At 34.7% G+C, this 25,988-nt stretch overlaps 3 protein-coding genes across 4 annotated transcripts; 1 reads left to right on the top strand and 2 right to left on the bottom strand.

The window, feature by feature from the left end:
- Positions 1–784: 784 nt before the first annotated feature.
- tusc2b (tumor suppressor 2, mitochondrial calcium regulator b) lies at positions 785–7,069 on the bottom strand. Its single transcript, XM_048182706.1, has 4 exons — positions 6,911–7,069; positions 6,192–6,413; positions 1,823–1,943; positions 785–1,700 (listed from the first exon to the last, which is right to left on the bottom strand). The coding sequence occupies exons 2-4, from the start codon at positions 6,341–6,343 to the stop codon at positions 1,635–1,637; spliced, it is 339 nt and encodes a 112-aa protein (XP_048038663.1). The 5' UTR covers positions 6,344–6,413; positions 6,911–7,069; the 3' UTR covers positions 785–1,634.
- A 1,430-nt stretch (positions 7,070–8,499) lies between these two features.
- rassf1 (Ras association domain family member 1) lies at positions 8,500–19,977 on the bottom strand. 2 transcript variants are annotated; one of them, XM_048182704.1, is made up of 7 exons: positions 19,544–19,977; positions 16,984–17,493; positions 15,792–15,916; positions 11,001–11,105; positions 9,535–9,832; positions 9,312–9,427; positions 8,500–9,173 (listed from the first exon to the last, which is right to left on the bottom strand). In XM_048182704.1, exons 2-7 carry the CDS (start codon positions 17,261–17,263, stop codon positions 9,024–9,026), a joined length of 1,074 nt encoding a protein of 357 aa, XP_048038661.1. In that variant the 5' UTR covers positions 17,264–17,493; positions 19,544–19,977; the 3' UTR covers positions 8,500–9,023. The 2 variants fall into 2 exon arrangements, with proteins under 2 accessions (XP_048038661.1, XP_048038662.1); XM_048182705.1 differs by lacking the exons at positions 15,792–15,916; positions 16,984–17,493; positions 19,544–19,977 and adding an exon at positions 12,427–12,731.
- Positions 19,978–21,995: 2,018 nt separating this feature from the next.
- On the top strand, positions 21,996–25,705 carry LOC125263636 (transmembrane reductase CYB561D2). The gene is made up of 3 exons (XM_048182703.1): positions 21,996–22,640; positions 24,407–24,444; positions 24,566–25,705. Exons 1-3 carry the CDS (start codon positions 22,514–22,516, stop codon positions 25,067–25,069), a joined length of 669 nt encoding a protein of 222 aa, XP_048038660.1. The 5' UTR covers positions 21,996–22,513; the 3' UTR covers positions 25,070–25,705.
- Positions 25,706–25,988: the final 283 nt, after the last annotated feature.

The following is a 25,988-nucleotide window of genomic DNA, read 5'->3' as shown; positions in this document are numbered from 1 at the left end:
AAAAGTAACTTTCCCCAACACTGATACAGTCAACTATGTACGGAAGAGGATCAGGGCCAAGCAATAATAAAAAAATAAAAACATCTCGAAAAAACTCGTTAAATTTCGAGAAAAAAGTTGAGATAAAATGTTGAGAATAAACTCATTAAATTACGAGAAAAAAGTCATTAAATTACGAGAACAAATTTGTTAAATTACGAATTTGTTCTTATAATTTAACAACTTTTTCTCGTAATTTAATGACTTTATTCTCAACATTTTATCTCGACTTTTTTCTCAAAATTTAACGAAATTTTTTCTCATAATTTAACTAATTTGTTATCGTAATTTACCAACTTTTTTCTCGTAATTTAATGACTTTATTCTCAACATTTTATCTCGACTTTTTTCTCAAAATTTAACAACTTTAATCTTGAGATGGTTTTATTTTTTTATTATTGCTTGGCCCTAATCCTCTTCCGTAACTATGTTATTTGTGTAAATAAAAAAAATAAAATAAAAAATAAATAAAAATGGATTGAGAAGATTTACTTGCAATGACATCATGCCAAATGACGTCACTTCATGTGCATCACATTTTATGGAATATTAAACAGTAAAAAATAAACCATAAAAATATTTTTTTTTAGACAATTCATATATTAATTATATGTCAATTAAAAAGATTGTGTTGAACAACAACAAAAAAAGATGTAGTCCTCATTTTCCAATCAAATCCACATCAGTTAATTCCCAGTTAATATTCAGTTTTAATATCAAATTAACAGACAAACACAGTTTGATGTGCATTTATATTGTGGTATTTTCTTTAATGCCAACTGGTCATTTCAACTGTAATAAATAAAAGACTGCCACAACAGTGAGGAGGGGGCGGGGCTTCTCACAGTGACTGTCATAACTGTGTCAGTCAGTGCCTCAACTGTCCAATCAAGGAGCGGCAGCAATTCCATCATCCAATCAGCATACAAACAAATCACAGCGTAGTAAACAGCCATTGATTATCTCCTACTGGCTGAAAATAAAGCAGAATCAGGTCTATAGGAACTACATGCAAAATTCAGGCTGTAGTTTTACTTATTTTGAACTAACCCTAACCGCGTCACCTCTACGAACATCGCATCCTGACGATCTGCGAAGCTCTGCTTGTTATACAATACCCGTCGATTAAAGCATTCAAATGCAACCTGATCATTCTGAGGGCTTCTAGAACATCTTCGGAATTCTAAACGGAACGTTCTAGAAGGTCCTCCAGAGTCCTTCATGATGTGCTCCAGATAAAAGTCAAACATCGCTAAATATTCTCTATTTCTATGGTCATATACTAACAAACAAACAGCCATACAGTCATATACAAACCACACTTAGTGTCTTGGCCATACAGCCCATAATAGTCTTCAAGACGCACATGTGGAGGATTACAAGAAAACGAAAAGAGTCAGGACATCATTGCCAGGCCACAGCCTCTTCTCAGGCAGACAGCCAGAGCATCTCGCGGCCTGTTTGCCGGGATTCCACATACACGCGTCGAGCCCTCCCAAACTCACGGGGGCGCTACACAGCAAGCGTGTTCAGGATCCAGCGGTCGGGAGGAAAATGAGGGAGGACGGAATCTTCGCAGGAGGTCACCGGCGGCATCAAGCTTCACAGATGACGACCGGAAAATCGACGTGGATACAAGGGTGATCCAACTTGATGATTCCCTATGGAAAAATTCCCAATAATAACGTTCTAGTAATCATGAACATTCAAAGACTCATGATTAAAATTCAATCTAATGAAAACATGTAGAAAATGTTAGCAAAACATTCCCATGCTGACTAACCTGAGGTATGAGATTCTTGTGGATTCGTTTTAGTTTGGCTTTCTTACGGCCGTTTTTCGTTACTACCGTTTCTTCGTAAAACTCATGGGCCAGGTCGCCATCCTCATCGAAGTACAAAGAGCTTCACAACATGAAAACAAATTTAAAAAAAAAACCCACACACATATATATATATATATATATATGCAAAATTCAATACCAACAATATCATTCATGCGTGCCATTATCGTTAAAGCTGTGGTGTCGACTTCCCTATTCTCAAAATTAGGGCGATTATTAATAATTTATAGTTATCGCTAGGGTGACCAGAATTCTCATGGTGGAAAACGGAATGGGATGGACAGGACCCCCCCAAGCACAATTTTATTTCATGATAACGAATAATCATATTGTTATTTTGTTTCTGTTATATAACCGACTGTAATTACGTGAGATATTCACTTGTATTCACTTGATCTTCTCCGCGCTCTCTAATATCCCGCCTTCACTAACCTCAAGTTAGTCGATAACGAATTGTGATCGGATGATACTTTTGTACTCCAAAATATTACTATGACGAGATTGGCTACCTTTGATTAGGCTATTCTCGCATGATAGAAGACTGATGGTGCGTTCACACCAGATGCGAATGAAGTGTTAAGCGCGAGTGATTTACATGGGTGCGATTTGTGAGAATTGAGCGCACATAACGTGTTTTGGCGCACTTAACGCGTGATTCGCACGAATCGAAAAATCTGACCTTTGCCGAATATTCAATCAGGAGCTTGCTCTAGTAGTGACGTGATTACGACATAGCAAGCGGAGGCAGAAATCCGAAACAACAATGGAGGAGAAAATCAACGTCGCTGTATGTGGATACCCAGAGCTGTACAATACATCTTCGTACTTTTATAGAAACAGGAATAAAAAGGATCTTGCTTGGAAGAAAGTAAGTGAGGAGGTCGGACAATCTGGTAAGTTGTTAAAAACGCCCTTTACTCAATTTGAGCTATATAAACATATTGAGACTACAAGCTAGCTAAAGCCGGTAAATTGAGCTTATTCAACGTATTTTACAACTACTTTCCTGCTGACGAGTTGATGTGTTTATTCAGAAGAAGTGTGCAGAAACAAGTGGAAGAGTCTGATGCTGCGTTCACACTGAATGCGCTTGGGGCGTCTGATTTACATGTTAAGTCAATGTAAACGCGCGTCTAGACGTCCTGTGGCGCGAATCAAGCATCTAGTGTGGCGCGAATCGGCCGTTGACACGCGAATGGCGCGGCGCGAATTGAGCGTTCACGCGTCTGACGCCCTAGATGCCCGAGTTGAAAAATCTGAACTTTGGCGAAAATTCGCGCCACGTTAACCAATCAGGGACTCTGCTTTGGTAGTAACGTGTTTATGACGTGATCACCGGTGGAGACCAGAAGAAAGATAATATTAGTTACTAATTTTAGTCGCTGTGTGTGGCCACCCTGAGCTCTATGATGTGTCATCATATTTTTTATCGAGACAGGAAAAAAAAGGACCTTGCCTGGAAGAGGATAAGCGAAGAAATCGGACAATCTGGTTAGTTTTAAAACGTTTTGCATGATTTTAGCCGTTGATATAGCCCACCTGCTAGCTAGCAAAAACTTGCCGGCATAACAGAGTTATTAAATTGCCGCTACTGGTTTCCAACTGACGAGACGATGTGTTTATTCAGAGGATCTGTGCAGAGAGAGATGGAAGCCCCTCCCATGACGCGAATTCGCATCTGAACACACTTTGTTTAGACGCGCGAATAGAGCGAATTTGACGCGCGTCTGAAGCGTCTGACTTCAAAATGTTCAAGCGTCCAACTATACGCGTCTGGCGCGAATCTGACGCCCCAGACACGTTCGGTGTGAACGCAGCATGAGGGACACACACATATATTCCCATGACGCGAATTCGCGTGTGTTGTGAAGTGAATTTCACGTGCGAATGTAGAGCAGGATGACAGAATTCTACATTACATTACATTCTAGACAGAATGTAATGTTTCTTCATTAGGGCAATAGGGCGACGCACCACCAAAGTGAGAAAGGGACGGATTTTTCAATCACATTCAACCACAGAGTTACGCTCGCTGTCACTGCTAGGCTGTTTGTTCTGCCTCTGGATATAGTCCAATCAGCGTCGAGTCACGCTCTGTGGAGTACCGCCTCTTTTTGGGCATTTCAGTCTGGAGGAGATTTGCCCCGACTGCTCCCATAGACTTCCATGCAAAGAACTTTTTATTCGAACTGCAGGCACTGCAATGCAATCTCTATGGGTTCCGGGAGGGCTCGCACTAACGTGCCTTCGTCATCATACGTAACCTTAACCTGTGCAGCGATTGGTGGAAACAAACAGACCTCTATTAATATTTTTTTTAAGCTGAAGTGACATCCAATAATTTCCTCAGTGCATATTTACATTTTACGGGTATATTCTCCATCTGCAAATGTTAGAAAGTCGAGAAAATATTTCCATTTTGCAGCCATGCGTGGACGAGCCTTCAGCAAGACACACTTCCGTGAACGAGCGCCGCCGCGAGCATGCGCGCCAAACAGACGGCGTTCAATCTGAGTCAAAATACATTTTGCTAAAAATATTTGTTGTTGAAAATTTGTTTTTGTTGGAAAACATAATTATGCCATATGTAGAATTTCGAAAATACAACTAAGTGTATTTGTATGATAGCAGTAACTGTGTAAAGTGACTGTTAATAGGGTAATCAAAATAATAATAATTAGTTTCTTTTGTTTTTATTTATTTTCATTTTTAGTTTAGTGTATTTAACTTCTGCTTTAAAAAACATTTTGTTTTTAGATTGTAAAGTTACAATTTTAGAATGTAGCCTAGGCCTAATGTGATTTGACCCCTTTTTTTGCACATAATATAGCATATACTACACAGTTACATTCATGTTTGTTTTTTATAGCCTTCAATATGAACATTGTTTCTAGGACAATATTGGGCAGAATGTGAAATATATATATTTTTTAATTAAAAACAGATATATTCTTTTTAGATCCCAGCCCTATGGCATGCTTTAAATACTGAATTTTCCATTTTTTAGATAAGCAGTAATGATACATTATTATATCACTTGTTAAATGATTATTTAACAATTAGCCTATTCGTTCCTGCATTTCTTAAAAAAAAAATAATAATAAAAAATTGCGCCCCACCAAAAAATTTTTGCACCAGCCGCCACTGATGTAGAGTAAACTCAAAATGTTCCAACTACGCAAGAATAGCGCAATTTATTTGCGCAAGTTGCATCTGGTGTGAACGCCCCATGATACTTGCTTTAATATGATCACCTGGCAAAGACAATTTAGGAATAATGAAATACGAGACAAAACAAGTGAGGAATACAACAAGCGAGTCATCACAAAGAAGCAAATAGACAAAGGAAGTGCTCACAATACAAGTTTCAGACATTGCTCAGAGTATCATATGCTATAATAGAGAGGGATTAAAGAAAATGAAAGGATCTGATTTTTTTTGTTTGTTTTTGTTTTTTTTAGATGAGGTTAAGCGCTCACGAAAGAGATGAGTTTTCCATTGTCTTTTGAATATTGCCAGGGATTCTGCATTCCGGATGAAGGCAGGAAGATCGTTCCACCAGCATGGAGCAGTGAACGAAAATGTTCTAGAGAGTGATTTTGTGCCTCTCATCCCATTTCATAAGTTGGGACACTAAAAATAGAGCTGAAATATGTGACTGTCCCAGGAAAAACGGGACGTCTGGTCACCCTAGTTATTGTTCTTGGTGTGAACGAGCCTGCTTTTCCAATTGTTTTCCTATGTAAACATTCACTAGACAGATGCGTTTAACTGCTGCGCTCGTGTCTCGCCGCAGCGTCGCGCACGTGACATGCTGTTCTAAAGACGTTCCTCTCATGTTAAAAGAAGTTTAACTTTAAAAAATATATGTGGCTCTGTTTGTTTTTTCTTCATTCCAGTACCCTGTGAAATTCTTTGTGTGTGAATGGAACACTTGATTGTAATCGGTCCCTTTTGGCATTCTGTGAACAAACGTCATTGTTATTAAAATGTAATATGTGTGTGTATTATTTGGTAATAAGAGGAATAACATAAGTCAGCCATTCATTATTGCAAAACACAAGACCTGTTATGGTCTATTTTGCTATTATGTACTGTACGGACTGGACTTTATCCTTTAGTTAACACTAAAGGTTAAATGACCTCAATGACTCAAATACTTTGAAAGCATTACTTTCGAAATCTGCAAAGAAACACAAGAATATGTGTTTTTCAGAGCATCTGTTCCTTCTCTGAGTGTAACTGGCACAGCGGTTGAGTTATGCTGTCTGAAATCAAGTTGCATGCCAGGGGCTGTGGCTATATTTACCTCCTCCTGGTAAACACGAAAGGCGTTGCATTTCGGATACTCCGCACCCTGGCCAGGCTCTGCTCTTGGCTGTCTTTGGCAGGTTCATCCCCACCACCCGAACCAGAGAACGGCCAGTACCCTTTACCTTTAGACCCGCTGCCGCCCATCATGGGCCGCAGAACATTCTCCTCCTGGTCGGGTCACACTTGGGACAGATCCTCAGATCACACAGAGGACAATCTGGAGGACAAAAGAACAAACGGTTATTTGACTCATATTGTTAAATATTTACATACTGGTATCATGAATCTGATAATGTAAGTCATAATAAAATATGGCTACTTTTTATGACATGGGAAACCTGTGATCTGTGCTTTCCCACCAAGTCAAACACCAAATCCATCATAAATTATATTTTATGTTCTTTAAAAATTAACAATATTTTATGTAACAAACATTTTAACTTCAGCAATAGCATGTAGCATCTTAAAACAAGACAGATTGTGTTTGACAGCAAAAATTTAGCAAAAACAAGAGTCAATTTTATTATATTTGATTACTAAAAAGATTTGACATAGGTATTATTATTAATAAATAACATCCAGTTTAATTATTTTATTTTCCACTTGTCTAAATTGATGTAGCTTTCGTGCTAATACAGCTAACATCATCATAATGTCTTGCAACGTTTGTGTCTATAACACAATATTATTCATATTTATAATGTTGACACTTACTTGAATACAGTCTCTTGATGTTAAATGAAGCAGAGCAGAGGATATAATGCGAATTAGCGCGGGTTTGAACAGATTTATTGAGTGTGTAAAGTCAGAAACGAACCGCAGCAGATCAGACAGTGAATCAAGACACTGTCAGCCGCTCCTGTAAAGACGGAAATACATGGAAACGCTTCGGTTAGGAGAATGGATAGAATAAAAGTTATTTTTTAATAGAATAAAAGTCTTTTTTTCAGTCAATTTTTTATTGCCATATTATTTTATTTCATATTTTTGTAGATTGTCTTTTTATTTGATTAAAGTCAATATTTGATCAAAATTAAGGATTTTTAGACAAATAATACATTTTACCATATAAATAGCACCCAACAATGTCATTTCAAAACAATGTATCATACAGATGCTACAAATTTAATTTATGGTTTGCATTATAATTACTTTGCCAAAAAGCAGACTAAATAATAACTAATAAGGTGTTGTGCGTATAATTTAATAGATAAGCATAAAAAATTGACCTCTAATGAAAAATCTGTATTCTCTTAATTACATGTTGGTCATATCACATGTAGGACATTATTTATATAAAAAAATAAAATAAAATAAAAAAAAATCTAAACTAAATGCTTTCCTTTAAGAGCTACTTAAAGGGCTAGTTTACCCAAAAACAAAAATTCTGTCTTTAATTACTCACCCTTATGTCATTCCACACCCTTAAAAGTGTTCAATGTCAGAATGCCGACTCATTATTGGCCGGCTCCTGCATCAGCATCACACGCTTGCATTGTGGTGCTTACGTGTACAGTGTTGGCCAATAATATAGAACCTGGAAGCGTGGACGTAAACAGCGTAAGAGAATCACACAGAAGAGAAGATATTGTTGAATAAAGTCATTGTTTTTGCACACAAAAAGTATTCTTTGCTTCATCCACTGTAGTCACATGGACTATTTTAACTGTTTTTAGTACTTTTTTGGATCTTGAAAATGGTTGTTAAAGGGATAGTTCACCTAAAAATGAAAATTCTGTCATGATTTACTCGCCCTCAGGTTGTTTTGAAATCTGTATACATTTTTTTGTTCTGTTGACCTCAAAGGAAGATATTTTGAAAAAAGTTTGTAACCAGGCCACTAGTAGGAAAAAATAAATACTATAGAAATCAATGGTGCGCCAGAACTGTTCAGTTTCCCACATTATTTAAAATATCTTCCTTTGTGTTCAACAGAACAAAAAAATGTATACAGATTTCGAAACAACCTGAGGGTGAGTAAATGATGACAGAATTTTCATTTTTGGGTGAACTATCCCTTTAAATTGCTGTCTATATAAGTCAGATGTCTCTCAGATTTCATCAAAAATATCTTATAATTTGTGATCCGAAGATGAACGAGGTCTTACGGGTGTGGAACGACATGAGAGTGAGTAATAAATGACAGAATTTTCATTTTTGGGTGAACTAACCCTTGAACATGCTTAAAGTTTATAATATTAAAAATAAGAATAATGCAAAATAATGCATATTGCACATTTCAAACAATGAAATGTTTTTTTTTTTTTTTTTGAAATGGTTCTTGCACCCAACAAAAACAGTCATTTTAAAGGGGAAAAATACTTTACTTTTATTCAAAGAAATTTACAACAAATATCCAATATATACATGGGTCCTTCATTATCTGACAAGTATTGCATCATTAAATGGTGGTATATCAATATAGACACTAAAATAATCCTTTTTTTCCCTATTACAAGTTGAAATGGTGCTCCAAGTACTCTTTAATCTGCACTGATATATGCATTCACCACAGACAAATAATCTGTCACTCCACAACTGGATCTACAGCTACGACCGCAGCATTTCTTCCAGTATCACATCACACTCCTCTTACACTCATCAGTCACTCTTTAACACACGCTGCTGCTACTCCTCTCTCTCTCTCTCTCTCTCTCTCACTGCATTTCCCTTTCATTTACAACCCTCTCATATCCTCTATCACAGTAGGACAAAGGGTTCTTCCACACACTCTTTGGATTCAAACAGTAATAAGCTGCGTACGAGCGTCCTTAGTACGTTTCCTTCTCCTTATCTTTTGTTTCTGAGGTATAAAAAGCAGCTTATTTCAGCCAGGCGTACTGAAGTTCTTCATAGCTTCTTTCATCTTGTCTCGTGCCAAGGCGTATCGCCGCACGATCTGCCGGACATAATCCTCCTCTTCCCGCTGCAGAATGCGCAGGAAGTTCTGGAGTTCGGGAAAACTAAATGCATCCCACTGCGAAAAGAAACCAAAAATATTGTTAATGCTTATACCTCAAATGTGTTTAAAGTGATTTTGCATATTTAAATTTGTATCATTTCTTTGATGACCACATAAAGACGTCGACTTCCTGTCAGAAGGATGTTTACTCACATTAACTTCCCCCGTTTCATTCTCTTTAAGAACTAAACTGAGGACTTTCTCATTGGGTCCAGCACACAGACGCAGGAAAAGCGGACACTCGTCATCCGACATCTTCCTTAAGTACACTGAAAAGAGAAAGACAATGTGAATTGTATCACTCGTTTACGATTTATATATTGTTTATTATAAGAATCAACGTAGATAAGGTGTCAAGTATACATAGTCTCCCCACCTTGATTCTGCCGTTCGCTGCGTTCGAACAGCGAGAACTTGGCCGGATTGTCCACCACGGTGAACTTCTTCAGCAGTGCTTCGATGACTTCTCTGGCCCGTGTGTTGGAGCTGATGTGCAGGTGTTTGACCGTGTCTCTGGGCAGGTAGAATGAGGTGCGATGCTTCAGTGCTTTGTCTTCTTGACAACTGCCATCCCACCCCGAGGAGGAGGACGTGCTCCGTGATGGAGGGAGAGACACGGGTCGGGCCAGCTTAAACTGGACCTTTATGAAGCCAGTGTAAGATCCATCACGGTTCTGACGGGGAGGACAAGAAAACATTCAGCCAAACATGACCGAGTGACACGCTGAAGTTTGATACTTTTGGTTAGGGATTTGTCCAAATGCAAGTACCACAAATAAATATAATAATAATAATAAATAAATTAATATAATATTATGTTCACTACCAGTCAAAAGTTTGGAAACATTACTATTTTTAATGTTTTTGAACAAAGTCTCTTATGCTCATTAAGGCTGCATTTATTTCATAATAAATACAGAAAAAAAACAATAATATTGTGAAATATTATTACAGTTAAAATTATGTATTTCTATTTGAATATACTTTAAAATGTAATTTATTTCTGTGATGCAAAGCTGAATTTTCAGCATCATTACACCAGTCTTCAGTGTCACATGATCCTTCAGAAATCATTCTAATATGATGATTTGATACTCAGTTATTATCAATGTTGATAACAGTTGTGCTGCTTAATATTTTTTTGGAACCTGTGATACTTTTTTCAGGATTCATTGATGAATAAAAGGTTAAAAAGAACAGCATTTATTCAAAATATAAATCTTTTCTATTACTTTTTATCAATTTAACAAATCCGTGCTGAATAAAAGTATTAATTTCTTTAAAAAAAAAAAAAAAAAAAAAAAAGAAAGAAAAGAAAGAAATTACTGATCCCAAACTTTTGAACGGTAGTGTATATTGTTACAAAAGATTTCTATTTTAAATACATGCTGATATTTTTTAACTTTTTATTCATCAAAGAATCCTGAAAAAGTATCACAGGTTATAAAATAATATTAAGCAGCACAACTGTTTCCAACAGTGATAATAAATCAGACACTCTGAAGGATCATGTGACACTGAAGACTGGAGTAATGATGCTGAAAATTCAGCTTTGCATCACAGAAATAAATTATATTTTAAAAGTATGTTAAAATAGAAAACCATAATTTTAAATTGTAATAATATTTCACAATATTACTGTTTTCTCTGTATTTATTATGAAATAAATGCAGCCTTAATGAGCATAAGAGACTTCATTCAAACACATTAAAAATAGTAATGTTTCCAAACTTTTGACTGGTAGTGTGTATTATGCATTTTTGATAATATATCAAATTTTAAAATTTAAAAAACAAAATTATTTGATAGATTTACATATTCAGGACAGATAGGTGTCCTTACCAGAACCATGAAGAGGTTACTGTTGACCTGAGCATTGTATTCTTTCACTTTCTGTTGTATTTCAGTGACGGACAGCTCCGGTTTCCTGCAGTCGACCGGCTCATCCTGTAGGACAGAGGGAAAGGACAGTATGTAATGCATCACGTGACCACAAGGGGGAGGCAAAAAAACCTTGAGAGACTGGCTGAAGTATCGCTAGGTTTATAAGAACTTTCTAATTCTTCCTAAACACTGATATTTAAGGGTTTTTCTTAGATTTAAACCAGTAAGGATCAGATTTAGAAGCACTTTGGCAGAAACAGCCTGACTTAATGTGACTGAGTAACTATATTTAACAACAACAGCTGATTGTGTTTGTACAGCAGAACAATCGCAGTCTGTGACATAAAGTGGCTTTCAAATACTCTGTCAGATCCAGCTGGATGGCTTTTCCCACACAGACATGGGCCACAGGAAAACAACCCTCCCTCATCTAGAAATAGCCGACAGGAAGTGGGAACACACACACACACACACACACACACACACACACACTCACTCACTCCAAATGCTTCTGAATGTTTCCGAGGAATGAACAGATTTCAGTCTGCTCCATTAACTCTAATAATCACAAGTATGATTTCTTCCCAAGTCTGTGAAAAAAATTGTTTTCTACATTTAAGATGGCTTAATTTTAAGTTTTCTACTTTTTTTCTACAAATTTAATAAAAAAAAAAAAACATCAAATATTTATTAACTGGTTAATGTTAAGAAGTTATTAAATATTCAAGATAATAAATAATAAATAGTTTTCATATAAATATTAATGCATATTTTAAAAATTAATTTACAATATTATAATGTAAAATTTGGGGCGTTATGGCTCCCTTTTGTGTGTAAATAAAAATAAAAAAAATAACAAACCTGGTCCACTTTTATGTTTGAATAAAATAGCTGACTTCATGAACAGGAATGAAGTTAATTACGTTTACATTGATCATGGGTTATAATGAGACAGGGACAGACTGCGGATCCTTTGATTTGTATGACGTTATGTGCTACTCAGCATGACATCATCTTAAGAGGAACCCCCCCCCCCACCCCACCCACACACACACACACACACAAAACACAATTAACTAAATCTAAAGTATAACAAATACAATAAATATTTAAAAACGAATATTTAAATTAAATGATTTGTTACTATTCTTAACAATTATATAAATTACTGAAAAGTTATTGTAGTTTGTAAGCACATGTAAGCATCATTTAAAATAAGCACGCACGCGCACATGCATTGTTGGCACACTGAAGTGACCGAACCGAAAGAGATCGGTAAGTTCAGTCTTGGACTGTAAAAATCGCAAAGCCCTCCCAAAACGGCAAAATAATACACATCTAAGGTTAATATAGTAATTTGTATGATTATTTATCACTGTCTTACTTTTTCTTTGCGTTTTTTGGTCTTTCTGAGTGACGTGCGCGCGGTGTAGAACTGCTCGAGCTCGTGCTCGGAGTCGCTCTGGCTGCAGTATCCGCTGCTCGCGCTGCTGCCCCATGTCATGTCGAACCACTCACAATCCGTCATTATCACACCGAACTCAACCGGACCGGGACTGTGTAAGAGCTTCCGCTGTGTCTGAGGAGGATGATGTGGCTGTCTGACCGACCTCGTGCAACCAGGATGCAACCGTTAGGCGTGATTTGAAACCCCACCCTTCCGCTTAGCCCCGCCCCTCGGATTGAATTTACTGCACGCAGACTCCTCCCTCCATTCAATCCTGACTCCTCCCCCTGAGACCCAGCAGAACAATACGCTTTTTAAAAACGTTTATTTTCTAAATATTTTCTAAAAATAAAATTATAAATAAATATACATTTCATGGTATAACAAATATAAAAATAACTGTAAAAATATTTATTTTAAATAGTACATTTATTTAAATACGTTTATACTATTATGTATATAAAATGCATATTTAATCATAATTATTATTATATGAAATGTTATCAATTTACATACAAGCATTTGGTATGACAGAAAAGCTGTGCAACAAACTATATAAATCGTTACAGTTGACAAAAAAAAAAAAAATCACATTACAATAATTGTCAAAATTATATATAGTAATATGTAATATTTGTTATATATAAAAACATATATTTATTAAATAGTACATTTATAATAGTAAATAATTTTATAATTATATTTCCAAAACATTTATACTATTATGTATATCCAATATATATTTAATAATAATTATAATTATTATTATATGAAGTATTACCAATTAACATACAAGCATTTGGTATGACAGAAAAGCTGTGCAACCAATAAACAGTATAAAATCACTACAGTTGACAGATAAAAATATAATTACATCTACATATTATTATATAATAATTATTTAAGAAATGACATAGTAATATGTAAAGTAATTTGTTATGTAGAAATCATAACTTTTATTTTAAATTATATAAATGTATTTTAAAAATGTATAATAAACAATAATAATAATAATTATTATTATTATCATCATCATCATGTCTAATATTACCAAGTAACAAAATAATTTGGAAATAAAGAAAAGAAGTGCAGCAAATATATATCACGACAGAGGACAGAAAAGAATTGCTGGATCACAGGAGAATATATATATGTATATGAATGTTTGATATGGTCTGTGCGTCTGCATTAAATCTGATGCTGGGAAAAGTCTTGTGTGTATTTAAAATAATTAAAAGTATAATAATAGCCTTTGCGCAAATGTTGCACGTCCAAATGAGAGGTTATGATGATTTGCACATTTGTAATTAGGTAAAAGGTTCATTGTGAAGCGCCATTGACTTCTTCTGCAGCATTGGTTCATTTCCCCAGCTGTCAGCTCTTCCACCCTCCCCCATATCACTTTCACATCATTACTCAAGAAAGACTCACTCACATGGAAAATCAATGTCAGATCCAGCCTTCACAGATCATCACTGTGATTAGAAGCTTAAATTATCAACTGAAAACATCCATGCTACTCCAAATAGACACATTTGGTCAATATATTTCCATAATTTTAAAGTCATGTACTTATTCGTGACATTTGAAATGTTAGAAAGCGAGCAGCTGCTTTATTGTGCAGTTGCTAAGCTACCTCTCCTCCACGGCGCTGTCGTAAATTGCGTGTGGCACTGCGTGTGTAGGACGGTAATAAAATCAGCACTGGTGGCATATGGCGTGCCGAGACTCAGGCTGTGTCCGAAATCGCACCCTATGCCCTTAAATAGGGCACTATTTGAGGGGACAGTCATCCGAAACCATAGTGGATGTTATCGAGTGCAGTCATTCAATCCCACAATGCACCGCAATAACGAGCGTACAACCGATGTACGGCTAGAGAATACCCATAATGCACTGTGAGAGTCGCTCACTGAACGAATTCCCGTGTCTGACCAGAAGATGGCGCCCGCAGCTGAATCATCTATCCATCTATTTTCCAAACCACTGGTCCAATGTGGGTACAGTGTAATATTCCTTTTTAATTGATTATTAATTTGTTTCATTAGTTTCCATGACAGTGTTCAAGATAAAACAGCAAGCATAAACTATGCAAAAGCGGCAGCTCTTCCTGCACACTCAGAGTCCGAATCCACTCGTTTTCATTCCCTCCTTCTAGAACTATATTAGTGGAGTAATGTAGGTCATATAGTATATAAATATATAGGGAGCGATTTTGAACACAGCCTCAGAACTACTTCGATGATGTTTTAAGTTGAATGCATGCAAAGATGCTAGTGATGAGAGAAACAAAGCTTTTTGAAACTTTTCTTGAAATTTTCGAAGTGCTGGAAACGCCACACGCTGGTGACCCCTTCTGGTCAGAACAGTGTAAATACAGCAAAAACTCACCTGAAAAGTTAGTAAAAAACCTTTTACAAAGCAATTGCAATGTGTTATTGAAATCTGTAAATTATTAAATGAAATTAACAAATCATCTAAAAGCATTAAATGTGAAGTTTCTTCATAATTATAAGATTAAAAGTAAATAAATGACTTAAAATGTCGAAATTGTGAGGTTATAATTTGTCATAATTGTGACAGTCATAATTTCTTCTTTTTATGACTTTTTGTCATAATTATGACAAAGGTATAATTTCGACTTTTTATCGCATAATTATGACAGTCATAATTTTGACTTTTTGTCATAATTATGACTTTAAAATCATAATTTTGACTTTTTATCTCATAATTATGACTTTCTATGTCATAATTTCGACTTCTTGAGTCATAATTTTGACTTTTTGTCATAATTTTGACGTTTTATCTCATAATTATTTAGTATGTCAAAATTATAACTTTCTCTCATAATTGCAATTTTTTATCTTATAATGGTTTTCTGTCATCATTTTGAGATTTATCTCATAATCATGACTTTCTATTTCAAAATGTCAGCTTTTAAAGTCATAATTTCGATTTTTAGAATTAAGTGTCAAATTTGACTTTTTATCTCATAATTACGACTTTCTGTCATACCGACTTTGTCAGTTTTGACTTTTTTAATTTCATAATTATGACTTTTTAAAATCCTAATTTTGACTTTTTATATCCTAATTATGACTTTCTGTCATAATTTTGACTTTTTAAGTCATAATCTTGACTTTTTGTCATAATGACTTCCCAGAGCATGATTTTTTTCTTATGTGGCAGAAATGGGTTTCCATACGGAAGCATCCAATCACTAGCACAAGCACAAACAACTTCCTCTCTGATTTACGTGTCATTTACAGGTGACCTGTCCTCTCGAGCAGTTGTTCTCTCACCACATTTGTGTCCGTCTCTATCGTGTCCTCGCAGTAGTTCGATTGTTCGCTGATGGCGTCGCAGTGGGAGCTGCAGTCCAGTTGAATGAAGGGTTGACAGCGATAGTGACAAGTGTAATTACAGTCTGAAGAGACACAAACATTCAATCAGAAACCAAAACCACACATCCAGTATGTGTTTCTAGAGTTAAATACAGTTCTCAGCACTACAGTCAGAACAAGGAACAAGCTGAACATATGACAGAGGGGTCAAGCTTTGCTCATGAATGAATCTACAGCGCCACCTGGTGGTAATGTGAATGTATGTTCCGGGTCATTTGATGAATAAGTCATTCATCTGTGGTCTGTTTGACTCAACCATTTTAAATCACAAAGTTTTATGAAGTGTAAAATCATGCTATTAATCAAAGTTTTAATGCGATGTTTTTGGCAAATAGAGAAAGAAAAAAGAGAAAACTATACTTTAAATTTTATGAAGAAAATGTGGGTTACAAGATAGTCTGGAAGGTTGTCAGGAAATTTCTAGGGTGTTTTGGGTGGAGGCAGTTCTTTATGTAATTATGCAGTCATGCATTTAATATTCTTGCTCTGACATTCATGCTTTTCATTTTCTATATTATACTCTATTCTAGTTTGTTTTTTATTCTATGTGTTATTTAATTGCATTTGAAATCAGTTGCACGTTTTAACATCTAATTTGTATGCTATTATCTAACTTATTAATTTTACCTAAATTAAATCAATCAAACACCTAATTAATGTATTAATTAAATGGTTTGTTTATTCCTTTACTCAAAGTTTTACATTTAAGCATGTAAGTATTCATACATTTATAAGAACATTTATTTATTTGTTTATTCCATTTCCATTATTTGCCTAAATTAAAATCAGTTGCACATATTTTCACACTATTCTATTCTATTCTATTCTATTCTATTCTATTCTATTATTTAGTGTTATTTATTTGCTGTACTTTTTGCTGTTTGAATTCTAAATTTTGTAACAATCACACACCCACACAATCTCTATCCAACATAAGACTCTGTCTAAACTGTCATCTTCTCAATCTAAACATCCTTTTCCTATTGGCTCGCGGTCTCTGAGGGCCAGATTGTCTTGACAGTAACATTTACACAGCGGAAGACAAATATCCCTGTGGAGACGTTCTCGATTATCTCGGCGAATGACTCACGTGTGCAGCGGAGGCTCTGTCTGTACAGGCCCCATATAAACTCCCCGCACAGGTCGCACCAGCTGAGCTGCGTCTGGCTGCACGGCTGGAAGTCGTGACCCCGTCCGGGTTTACATGTCGGCCAGTCGGGGTCCTCCAGACGCACGCGCTCCCCCACCATCCGCACCACCTTCTCTTTGCTCCACCTTTCCAGAGTGGGCGGAGGGCCGCTAGGGGGCGCTAACTCGATGCGGTCGTCGGGAGTCAAGTCCTGTAATTCAATGAGTTCACATTTTGCCATCTTAGGTATGTGGGGGGCTAAAAAGCATGGCTCAGTAGATCACTTCAGAGCGACCCTTTTTCCTCCAGACCAGACCGACACACTTTGGGTCTGGTTCTGATGCATCTGCATATCCAGGCTGAGAACAAACATGGATCACTTTGTTGATCGTACAATATTAATACAAAGAGATGATGATGTTTTCAGTGAGATGTCCTCCAGATTCACAGTTCAGCAGCATCTGGCTCAATCTGAGGAAGAACAACAGAGATTAAATTAGATTACAATATTTTGTGGTTCTTTATGATTACAGCAAATGTGGACAGTTGTAATCTGTCTGATTTTCAAAGGACATTAAAGGTGCAATATGTAAGATTTTCTGTCCGCTAGAGGCCTATTCAACACAAAGGCGTAGCTTGATGATGGCAATTTTGAGCGCGGAATCTTGGGACATGTGGTCTTCACTTCAACGGCCGGTGGAAAATAATTGGGATAGGACTCGGGAAGAAATCTTGTTCATGGATGCGATTATTAACGTTACTGTAGTATGAAGCAGAGCAGGACCGAGTGTTCTGTCAAAACACGCCGCGAGCAGCAGAACTTTTATTATGCCGCAGTCGCCCGCGCCGCTTCCGTTTTTCCGGTCATGATTATGAGGTAACACAGCTCTGTTTATCATATTAGATACATTTGAGAGTGTTGAAAATTATGTTATAACGTTATCATATTAAATGCTGGATGGCTTGTGTTGATAAATGCAATAAATGCATGCAATTAATTTTAAAACATATTGTATGATGGAGAAAATGCTGTATTACTGTTACTAAAATAAAGCTGCATCTGATTATGCTATGTTAGCTACTTGACAAAATAGTGTTTTTCTCTGAGGCATGGTAAAGCACGGTACTCACAAAAAATCAAGAAAATTAGATTTAAACAATAAGATTAAACGTGTTGAGCTATATAACAACAATTCGTTTTCTGTCTATAAATATATCAAAACAGTTGTTCCCTTGTCTATTAAAACATGTAAATATTAATGCATCTTTTTTTGTTTCCATGGTTTCTACAAAATAAAACCAGAAACCGAGGGTAACGCGGGTATGACGCAATTGACAGGCGACTCTTCACACGTCCTGGAGCCTTGCTTAAAATAGCAATTTTCTCATGATTTTCAAATAGTTGGAAACATTTGGATAAGTACTCAAGTGAACAAAATATATAACACTGGCCTAGTGGTTTTTGGATATTTTACTGCAAAATTCTATATATATATATATATATATATATATATATATATATATATATATATATACCCTCCCCTGAAAAAATAGAGTCCCTTGATATTTGTTGAACAGAATTAAATATTTTAGTCCATATGGGGTAAAAGCTTCTTTAAACATCGGACAGAAAGTCTACAGGAAAATATGTGGATTTAACATTCCAGCGGGTTTGTGCAAACGAATCTGTCCTTTACAAAAGCACTTGACAACATCTATATGCAGGCTGATCAGTATGCGTGAGGAGGAAAATTCACTCAAGGGTGTTTTTGGACCATTTTTGTTGTAGGACACCTCTTTTGGCTTCTGTCCTAATCCTGAGAAGCCCAAAGGCCCGAACAACCAAACAGAATAGAAAGAGGCGTAAAACTGGGTCACAAAAGCATAGCAAATAAATAGCACATCATATAGACAAATAGAGAATGCACACATAGAATAGAATAGAATAGAATAGAATAGAATAGAGCAAATGATTCTGGCAAATAATGCAAATATAGAGAATAAGCAAATAAATTGCAATAATTAATGTAAAAATAACATACGTAAATGTAAATCTACAAATAAAAACATAGAAATAAATAATGAAATTAATAAATTAATTTTGTATTCAATTTAATTCATTTAATGAAAATTAATAGAATGAGATTAGATGCCAAAATGTCTTCAAACTGACATCAAATGCAATTAAAGAACGTACACAAAATAAGAAAGGCATAAATAAACAAACTAAGAGAACAGAATACAATAGGTCAACAGAAAATAAAGAAAATGAAAAAACAAACAGAAATAAATAAATGCATAAACACATAAAACAATTTCTTGTGAAAATGTGTAGTATTCATTCCAAACAAATGTCACAGAGAATAAAATAATCTCTCACAGATTAGATTAGCAATTCGACGTCATTGACTTGGACGTGAAGTCCAAACCTACAAACGTCAGAAAGTATAGCCTACATTTGATGGATAAAGTCAGATTAAAGTTTTACCAAACACTTAACTGCTTAAGAAGACCAACCTACCTTAAACCAAAACAAGACACTTTTTCGTCAGAAGAACCTCAGACTGACAGTAAACGCGTCAATTTCCTCAAATCCGCTCTTGAAGTCTCAAATAACGCGTAATCTGCGCGCATCGCGTGTTTGAGAGGAGACAGAGCAAGTGATTGCACAAAACTGAGAAAACATCTTCCATTACACTCAAAACTAAAGTGAAAATCACCCTCCGCTGGCAGGGAGATGCCTCCTCAGATTTTCGGTTCACCGTGGGCGTCATTCGCGGTCGCAGCTCGAAACCGGGTCGATTAGTTTCTCCACAACGCGCACCTTGTCCAGCGCGACCGCTAGCGCGCGTTTGTGCGCATGCGCCGCAGACTCAGATTAACGCTTAATCCAGCGCGATCTGTCCTACTTAGAGCGAACGCAGAGAGCAGACATCATTTCCTGAAGCATTTGGTGGACCCTCGGGTCTTATATTCTGAACCCCCGCCTGAGAGTCTATTTACAATGACCTTGTTTAAAATTAAACTCACTCTTAAAGAGATAGCGCCCTCAAAAATATTAAAGTCATTGTTTTCTGCACGTGGAACAAAAACAAGAATCTTAACGTAGATCTTCCAAAGAATAAGTGGTAAGTGATATAAAAAGTCATAATTCTGACATAACAGTCAAAATTATGACAAAAAGCCCTTATTCTGAAATAAAAAGTATGAATTCTGACTTAAAAAGAACAAATTGACTAAAAAAGTTATAATTATGAATTATAAGTGATATAAAAAGTCATAATTCCTACATAAAAGTCAAAATTATGACAAAAAGCCCTAATTCCGAAATAAAAAAGTATGAATTCTGACTTAAAAAGAACAAACTGTGACTAAAAAAGTTATAATTATAAATTATAAGTGATATAAAAAGTCATAATTCTGACATAACAGTCAAAATTATGACAAAAAGCCCTTATTCTGAAATAAAAAGTATGAATCCTGACTTAAAAAGAACAAATTGTGACTAAGAAAGTTATAATTATGAATTATATGATATACTTTTCACGTTTTCTAAAGTTATATATTATAGTTTAGTGTGGGGAACAAACTGAAATCTGTCATTATTTGTTAATTCTTCCGAATATTTCTACAGCATCATGCAGAAGTGTTATAAATACGTGCTTAGAAAGTGAAAGAGTCACAACATGGAAGATCAGTTCCCATTTTCCTGTGTAAAAGTTTCAGTGCAATGACCAGTGCTGCTTAGAAATCTGGTGTACTTGCTTGGCAGAGGTCCATTGGCTTGATTTAACATTGAACTCTCTCTCTCTTTTTGGTCTGATAGCGGATGTCTTGTATCATCAGGAAGGAGGTCTGAGGAGATAAGAAGGTTTCTGTCGTCCATTGAGTCTGGATGAGGGCCAGCAGGTCACAGGACACGCAGGAATCCTGCTCCGTAGAGGACAATGAACAGTAATTGGTTGTGAATGTCTGATTTTCTTACGGTCATCGGATTCCCCAATTAAGGGGAGACACTAGAGGCAAAAACACTGTTTTTTCAGGCAGCTGTCAATTTTTAGATTTTGAACTTTTTGGCTTTTCATAAAGTGTTTTTTTTTTTTCAGACTGGTGGAAAGAAAACATCCAAAATACACTTTTAAGTGTCTATTTTATAGCACTTTATCTATTTGCATCCACAGATTTCAGTTACATTAAATATCTTTAAAGGCCGTTTTCTCAAAATGAGTTTTTTCTCCTGCTCTGAGTCAGAAATCTCCACTTCAGCAGAACTTATATACATTAAACTTTACAGTTTTATTCCTATCTATATTCTGAAGGTTTTTACAGAGGGATTTGTTGATATATAATTTGGCTGATTTTATACAACATTTTATTCCTAAAAAAATATAAATATGATTAATATTATTTTTAATATTATTATTAATAAATAATTTTATTTTTTTCTGACTGTTGATAGTATTTTCTGATTTATGGAGTGATAAAAAGAGATATCCAAAATTCCCTCTGTAAAAACCTTTAAATTGAATATGTCCAAAAATTTGAACGAGAATTTTGAACCTGACGTCATCCAAAATTCAGATTTTTGTTCTAGAAATATATGCAAATTAGCGCATATTTAATTAGATAACGCCTCATTTGCATATTTAAACCTTACATTTATTAACTGGTAATACAAAAAATGTTTGCAATTTTTAATGTAATCAATCAGCTGGGGTAGTATGGTTATATCTATTAGTTAATATTTTTACCATATTCACCTGGGGTGTCTCGCCATAACTGAGTCATTTCATGACATTTCCATGAATAAAACCTAAAATACAAATAAAAAAAAATAAAAAAATCTGTATTTGTGAAAAAAAAAAAAATATATATATAAAAATTATATATGCAAATAAAATATATATATAAACTAAATAAATAATAAATAAATAAATGTATACTCTCAAATAAGTCAAAGAAGTATATTACACATTTTATTTGTTCTGATATCGTCTGCACAGACACAGATAAACTGAAGCATTTAATATTTGTGCAATCTGAAAAGAAAAAAAAAATCAATTGTGATCCCTGCAGGTCAAAAGATGGAAAGACAGGCATGTAAACAAAATCCCACGTCAGCATGAGCAGAGGAATTTCTAGAACAGAGGCAATCTGGAAGAAATTATTTAAAATTATCGCCAAAATAAAAGTCATGTCTATCATTTAGAGAAGAAAACAAGATTAATTTCAATGTATCGTAGTGGGCTTTCAAAATAAATAAATCATATTTATATTTTGCGACAATTCTGACATAATCGGATGAGATTTTGCTTCAAAACGAAATGTGCTTTTATTATGACATGTTGGAGTGTAACCGGAAACCTTCAGTGATTCAGAGTTTCTAGTTGAGATTGAGAGCATCAAATGGATTCGAGTTAGTTTCGTCTTTCTGTTGTGATTGTGTATGTATGTAAATTAGCTGTATGGAATAGATTTGAGAGAGACTAATATGACTGTCCATCACGAGTCGGAGCCGAAACTGTACCGCTACAGCAGGATATTGTGCGGCGTCTCCACTCACGTCCTGTGCGCGCTGTTCACCGGCTTCATGACGGTACTGGCCAAACCTGGATCCAGTGAGTACAACAAACACTTCCTCACATCCAGAGAAGATCCTATCGACCAGTCTTTCTCTCTGTAATCTGTGCTGTCTGTAGACCGATCACCGTGTTTACTGTAGTTACAAAATACTGATATTTTAAAATTCTTTCTAATATATTTCTGACAGGAATAAGAAATTATAATGATATACATAAGTTATATTCATTTAAAATAATGACAACATATCAATAAGATCGTGCAAATATCCTATAAATTATAAAAATAGATTATATGAATGTTGTAATGTTTGTATGCGCAAAAGATTATGTTTGTTATCTGTGTATATTATTGTTTTTAAAGTATAATAAAAATGATCACATCATCATCATAATAATACACAATTAATAATATTATTAATAATATTGTGTAATAATGTTTTTCATGCGTATATATATATATATATATATATATATATATATATATATATATATATATATATATATATATATATGAAAAATAATTATTAATAAAACACTGAATTATATATATTTTTTTGTTTTTTAGAGATATTACATTTCTCCACTGATACCGATAGCTGATTATCCAGAGTGATATCTGCCTATAACAATACTGCTGATACAAAACAAAACCTTCTTTTAAATGAATGATAATTTCATTATAATTAATAATTAATCATTATATTTCATCAACTTGTTTCAGATTATCAGTTATAAACAAACACTTTACTTAATAAAAAAAAATAATATTAACACACATTACCTAAATTCTGAAGATTAAATTAATATTTCTTAACTTTCTGAATGTTATTAATTCATATAATTACTATTAATATTGAACATCAACCTGGTTTCTTAGCATTTTCTTTACACAAAGCACAAATTCAGTCCATTTTTGATTATCGGCTGTCTTTAAACTGTACAAACTATACATATAATAATAATAATTATATATATATATATATATATATATATAATTGGCAGATATATCGGTGCATCTTTAATTGTTTTTATTGTAAATATTATTGTAAATAAAAATTAATAAAAACAATTATTTTTCACACACACATTTTTATATATATATGAAACAATAATTTATTATTGAAACAATAATTGTGTAATATAAAATATATAGTACTGTAACTCTATAAATATACTGCAACTATTAGTAATTAAAAAATAAATACTGTATAAAAATATATATTTTGTAATATTATGAAATGTGACAATATTGACATATTCTGATCATTTTAAATATATAACTAAAAATAATAAACACCAAACATTACTATGATGTCAAAAGTATCTAAATAGTTTCTGGCTCAGAGTATGTCTCTGTCAGTGTTTTATTGTTACCTAAAAATTAAAAATTAAAATGACATTAAAAATGTTTTTTCTTGCAATTGAAACAAAGCTGAAATAAAATATTAATATTAGAGTAAAGGTAAATTAGAAAGGTTTCCCTGGCAACAAACTGAAATACAATAATACAATTAGAAATAAGCTAAATAGAAATATAAAAACTCTAAAACATAAAAAAGCACACTGTAAAAACGTAAGTTTAAGGCAACAAACTTCAGCAGATTTGAGTTTTCTCAACTTGTTTTTGTAGGAGATTTTTGATTTTTCTCAACTTTTTGTTGTATAAACTAAATACAAGAAGTTGAGAGAACTCAAAAATCTGCTGAAGTTTGTTGCCTTTAACTTTTCATTTTTCTCAACTTTTGATTTTTTACACTGCACATACAATTATTAATAAACACTATAACACTGTTTTCTCACAGGTCTGTTCTCATGGCATCCGTTCCTGATGACTCTTGGTGTGAGTGACACAAAACTGCATACATTACAGACAGTCAGACCTTGATAGTTTTGTATGTAATTGAATTAAGTTTGCTTTTTGTGTCACGCAGTACTTGACAAGACTTTCTTGCCCCATTCAGTTTTCCTTTCTCATGACTGAAGCCGTCCTGCTGTTCAACCCGTACTCGTCTCCCGTCAGGAAGCTGAAGCACAAAACTAAAGGCCGCCTGCACTGGATCCTGCAGTGTCTGAGCCTCTGCTGCGCGACCGCGGGTCTGTGCGCCATCATTTACAACAAAAACCTCAACGACAAGCCACACTTCACCTCGTGGCACGGGTTGGTCGGTGTGATCACGGTGGCGGTCGTCGGGCTGCAGTCGCTCGGAGGACTTCCGCTCCTCTATCCCAAAGTGGCCAAAGGCTGGTCGCTGGCCAAACTGAAGCGCTACCACGCCACCTCAGGGTTACTCACGTACCTGCTGGGCAGCTTCAGCTTGTTCCTCGGACTGTGTTCGTCGTGGTTCAGCACCAGCGTGAGCGGGTCCGTGTGGTACCTGGCCGTCCTCTGCCCGGTTCTGTGCGCTCTGGTCATTATGAGTCAGGTGACGAACGCTTACATGGCCCGGAAACGAGTGCAGTACTGAAACACACATTCAAGCTTTCTAAACAGGTTCATCTGAAATGATGCAGACATTGTGAACCAGAATTTCATGGTACCCTTCTAACGTTGACAGCTAATGAAAATATTGTAAAGTGTCATGCTCAGCTGCATGACGGAGATGATGATACTGATTGCTTTCCAGCTACTTGTAATTTTTATTATTGCTATATAGAGTGACCAAAACAAATGTATTTTTGTATAACAGTTTTATATTCTTGAACACATTTCAGCTGTATTGATGGCATATTCTTTTTGTGCAAATATTTTTGGAAATGACTGAAGGCAATGACTGATTTTTCTTAATTGTAATGATAAAACAAGTGGTTTATTCAATTATTTGTTATTCTATTGATGCATGTGAACATAATGTTTTAGTTTTTGCATTTACTAGTGCCAGTCTGCCCTTTCTGTTCATGCAGATCATGAAAGAAAACATTCATGCCTTTGTACTGTAACTGAAAACGTATATTTGTGATTAATATAATATATAAATTATTAAAATATATTAATATATTATGTTGAAAGCAACCATTTTTACTTAATGGCAGGCATCATTTTTTTTGTTTATTAAAATGTACAAAATCTTTTGTTCAAATAAATTTCAGATCATGTATGGAAACTTACATTTACATTATTAATATCATACATAAATATGAATTATTTACATGTTTCTTAATGGCAAATATCAGTTTTTGTGTGTCAACACGTACAAATTCTTTTCTGTGCTAAAACATTTTTGCAGATCATGTTTAAAGACATTTATAATGCTTTTTTTTTCTCTTTAAAAGAACCATTAAATATGAAAAATGATAAATGAATAATCTTTTATTTTTATATATATATATATATATATATATATATATATATATATATATATATATATATATATATAAAGGGGTGTA

Source organism: Megalobrama amblycephala, linkage group LG2 (assembly GCF_018812025.1).
Source record: "Megalobrama amblycephala isolate DHTTF-2021 linkage group LG2, ASM1881202v1, whole genome shotgun sequence".
In the NCBI taxonomy this organism is placed as follows: Eukaryota; Metazoa; Chordata; class Actinopteri; order Cypriniformes; family Xenocyprididae; genus Megalobrama; species Megalobrama amblycephala.
Note: the sequence above shows the minus strand (reverse complement) of the source record. Positions and strands in the feature narration are given on the sequence as shown.

Excerpts from the sequence above, each read along its gene's own strand:
- tusc2b (XM_048182706.1), bottom strand. The coding sequence starts at position 6,343 with ATGATGGGCGGCAGCGGGTCTAAAGGTAAAGGGTACTGGCCGTTCTCT. Across the intron at positions 1,944-6,191 it reads TTCGTGTTTACCAGGAGGAG|CTCTTTGTACTTCGATGAGG; the intron begins GTAAATATAGCC and ends CATGTTGTGAAG. Across the intron at positions 1,701-1,822 it reads ACAAGAATCTCATACCTCAG|GGAATCATCAAGTTGGATCA; the intron begins GTTAGTCAGCAT and ends ATTTTTCCATAG.
- rassf1 (XM_048182704.1), bottom strand. The coding sequence starts at position 17,263 with ATGGCAAAATGTGAACTCATTGAATTACAGGACTTGACTCCCGACGAC. Across the intron at positions 15,917-16,983 it reads ACAGAGCCTCCGCTGCACAC|ACTGTAATTACACTTGTCAC; the intron begins GTGAGTCATTCG and ends GTGTCTCTTCAG. Across the intron at positions 9,833-11,000 it reads GTAACCTCTTCATGGTTCTG|AACCGTGATGGATCTTACAC; the intron begins GTAAGGACACCT and ends CCTCCCCGTCAG.
- LOC125263636 (XM_048182703.1), top strand. The coding sequence starts at position 22,514 with ATGACTGTCCATCACGAGTCGGAGCCGAAACTGTACCGCTACAGCAGG. Across the intron at positions 22,641-24,406 it reads ACTGGCCAAACCTGGATCCA|GTCTGTTCTCATGGCATCCG; the intron begins GTGAGTACAACA and ends GTTTTCTCACAG. Across the intron at positions 24,445-24,565 it reads CGTTCCTGATGACTCTTGGT|TTTTCCTTTCTCATGACTGA; the intron begins GTGAGTGACACA and ends TGCCCCATTCAG.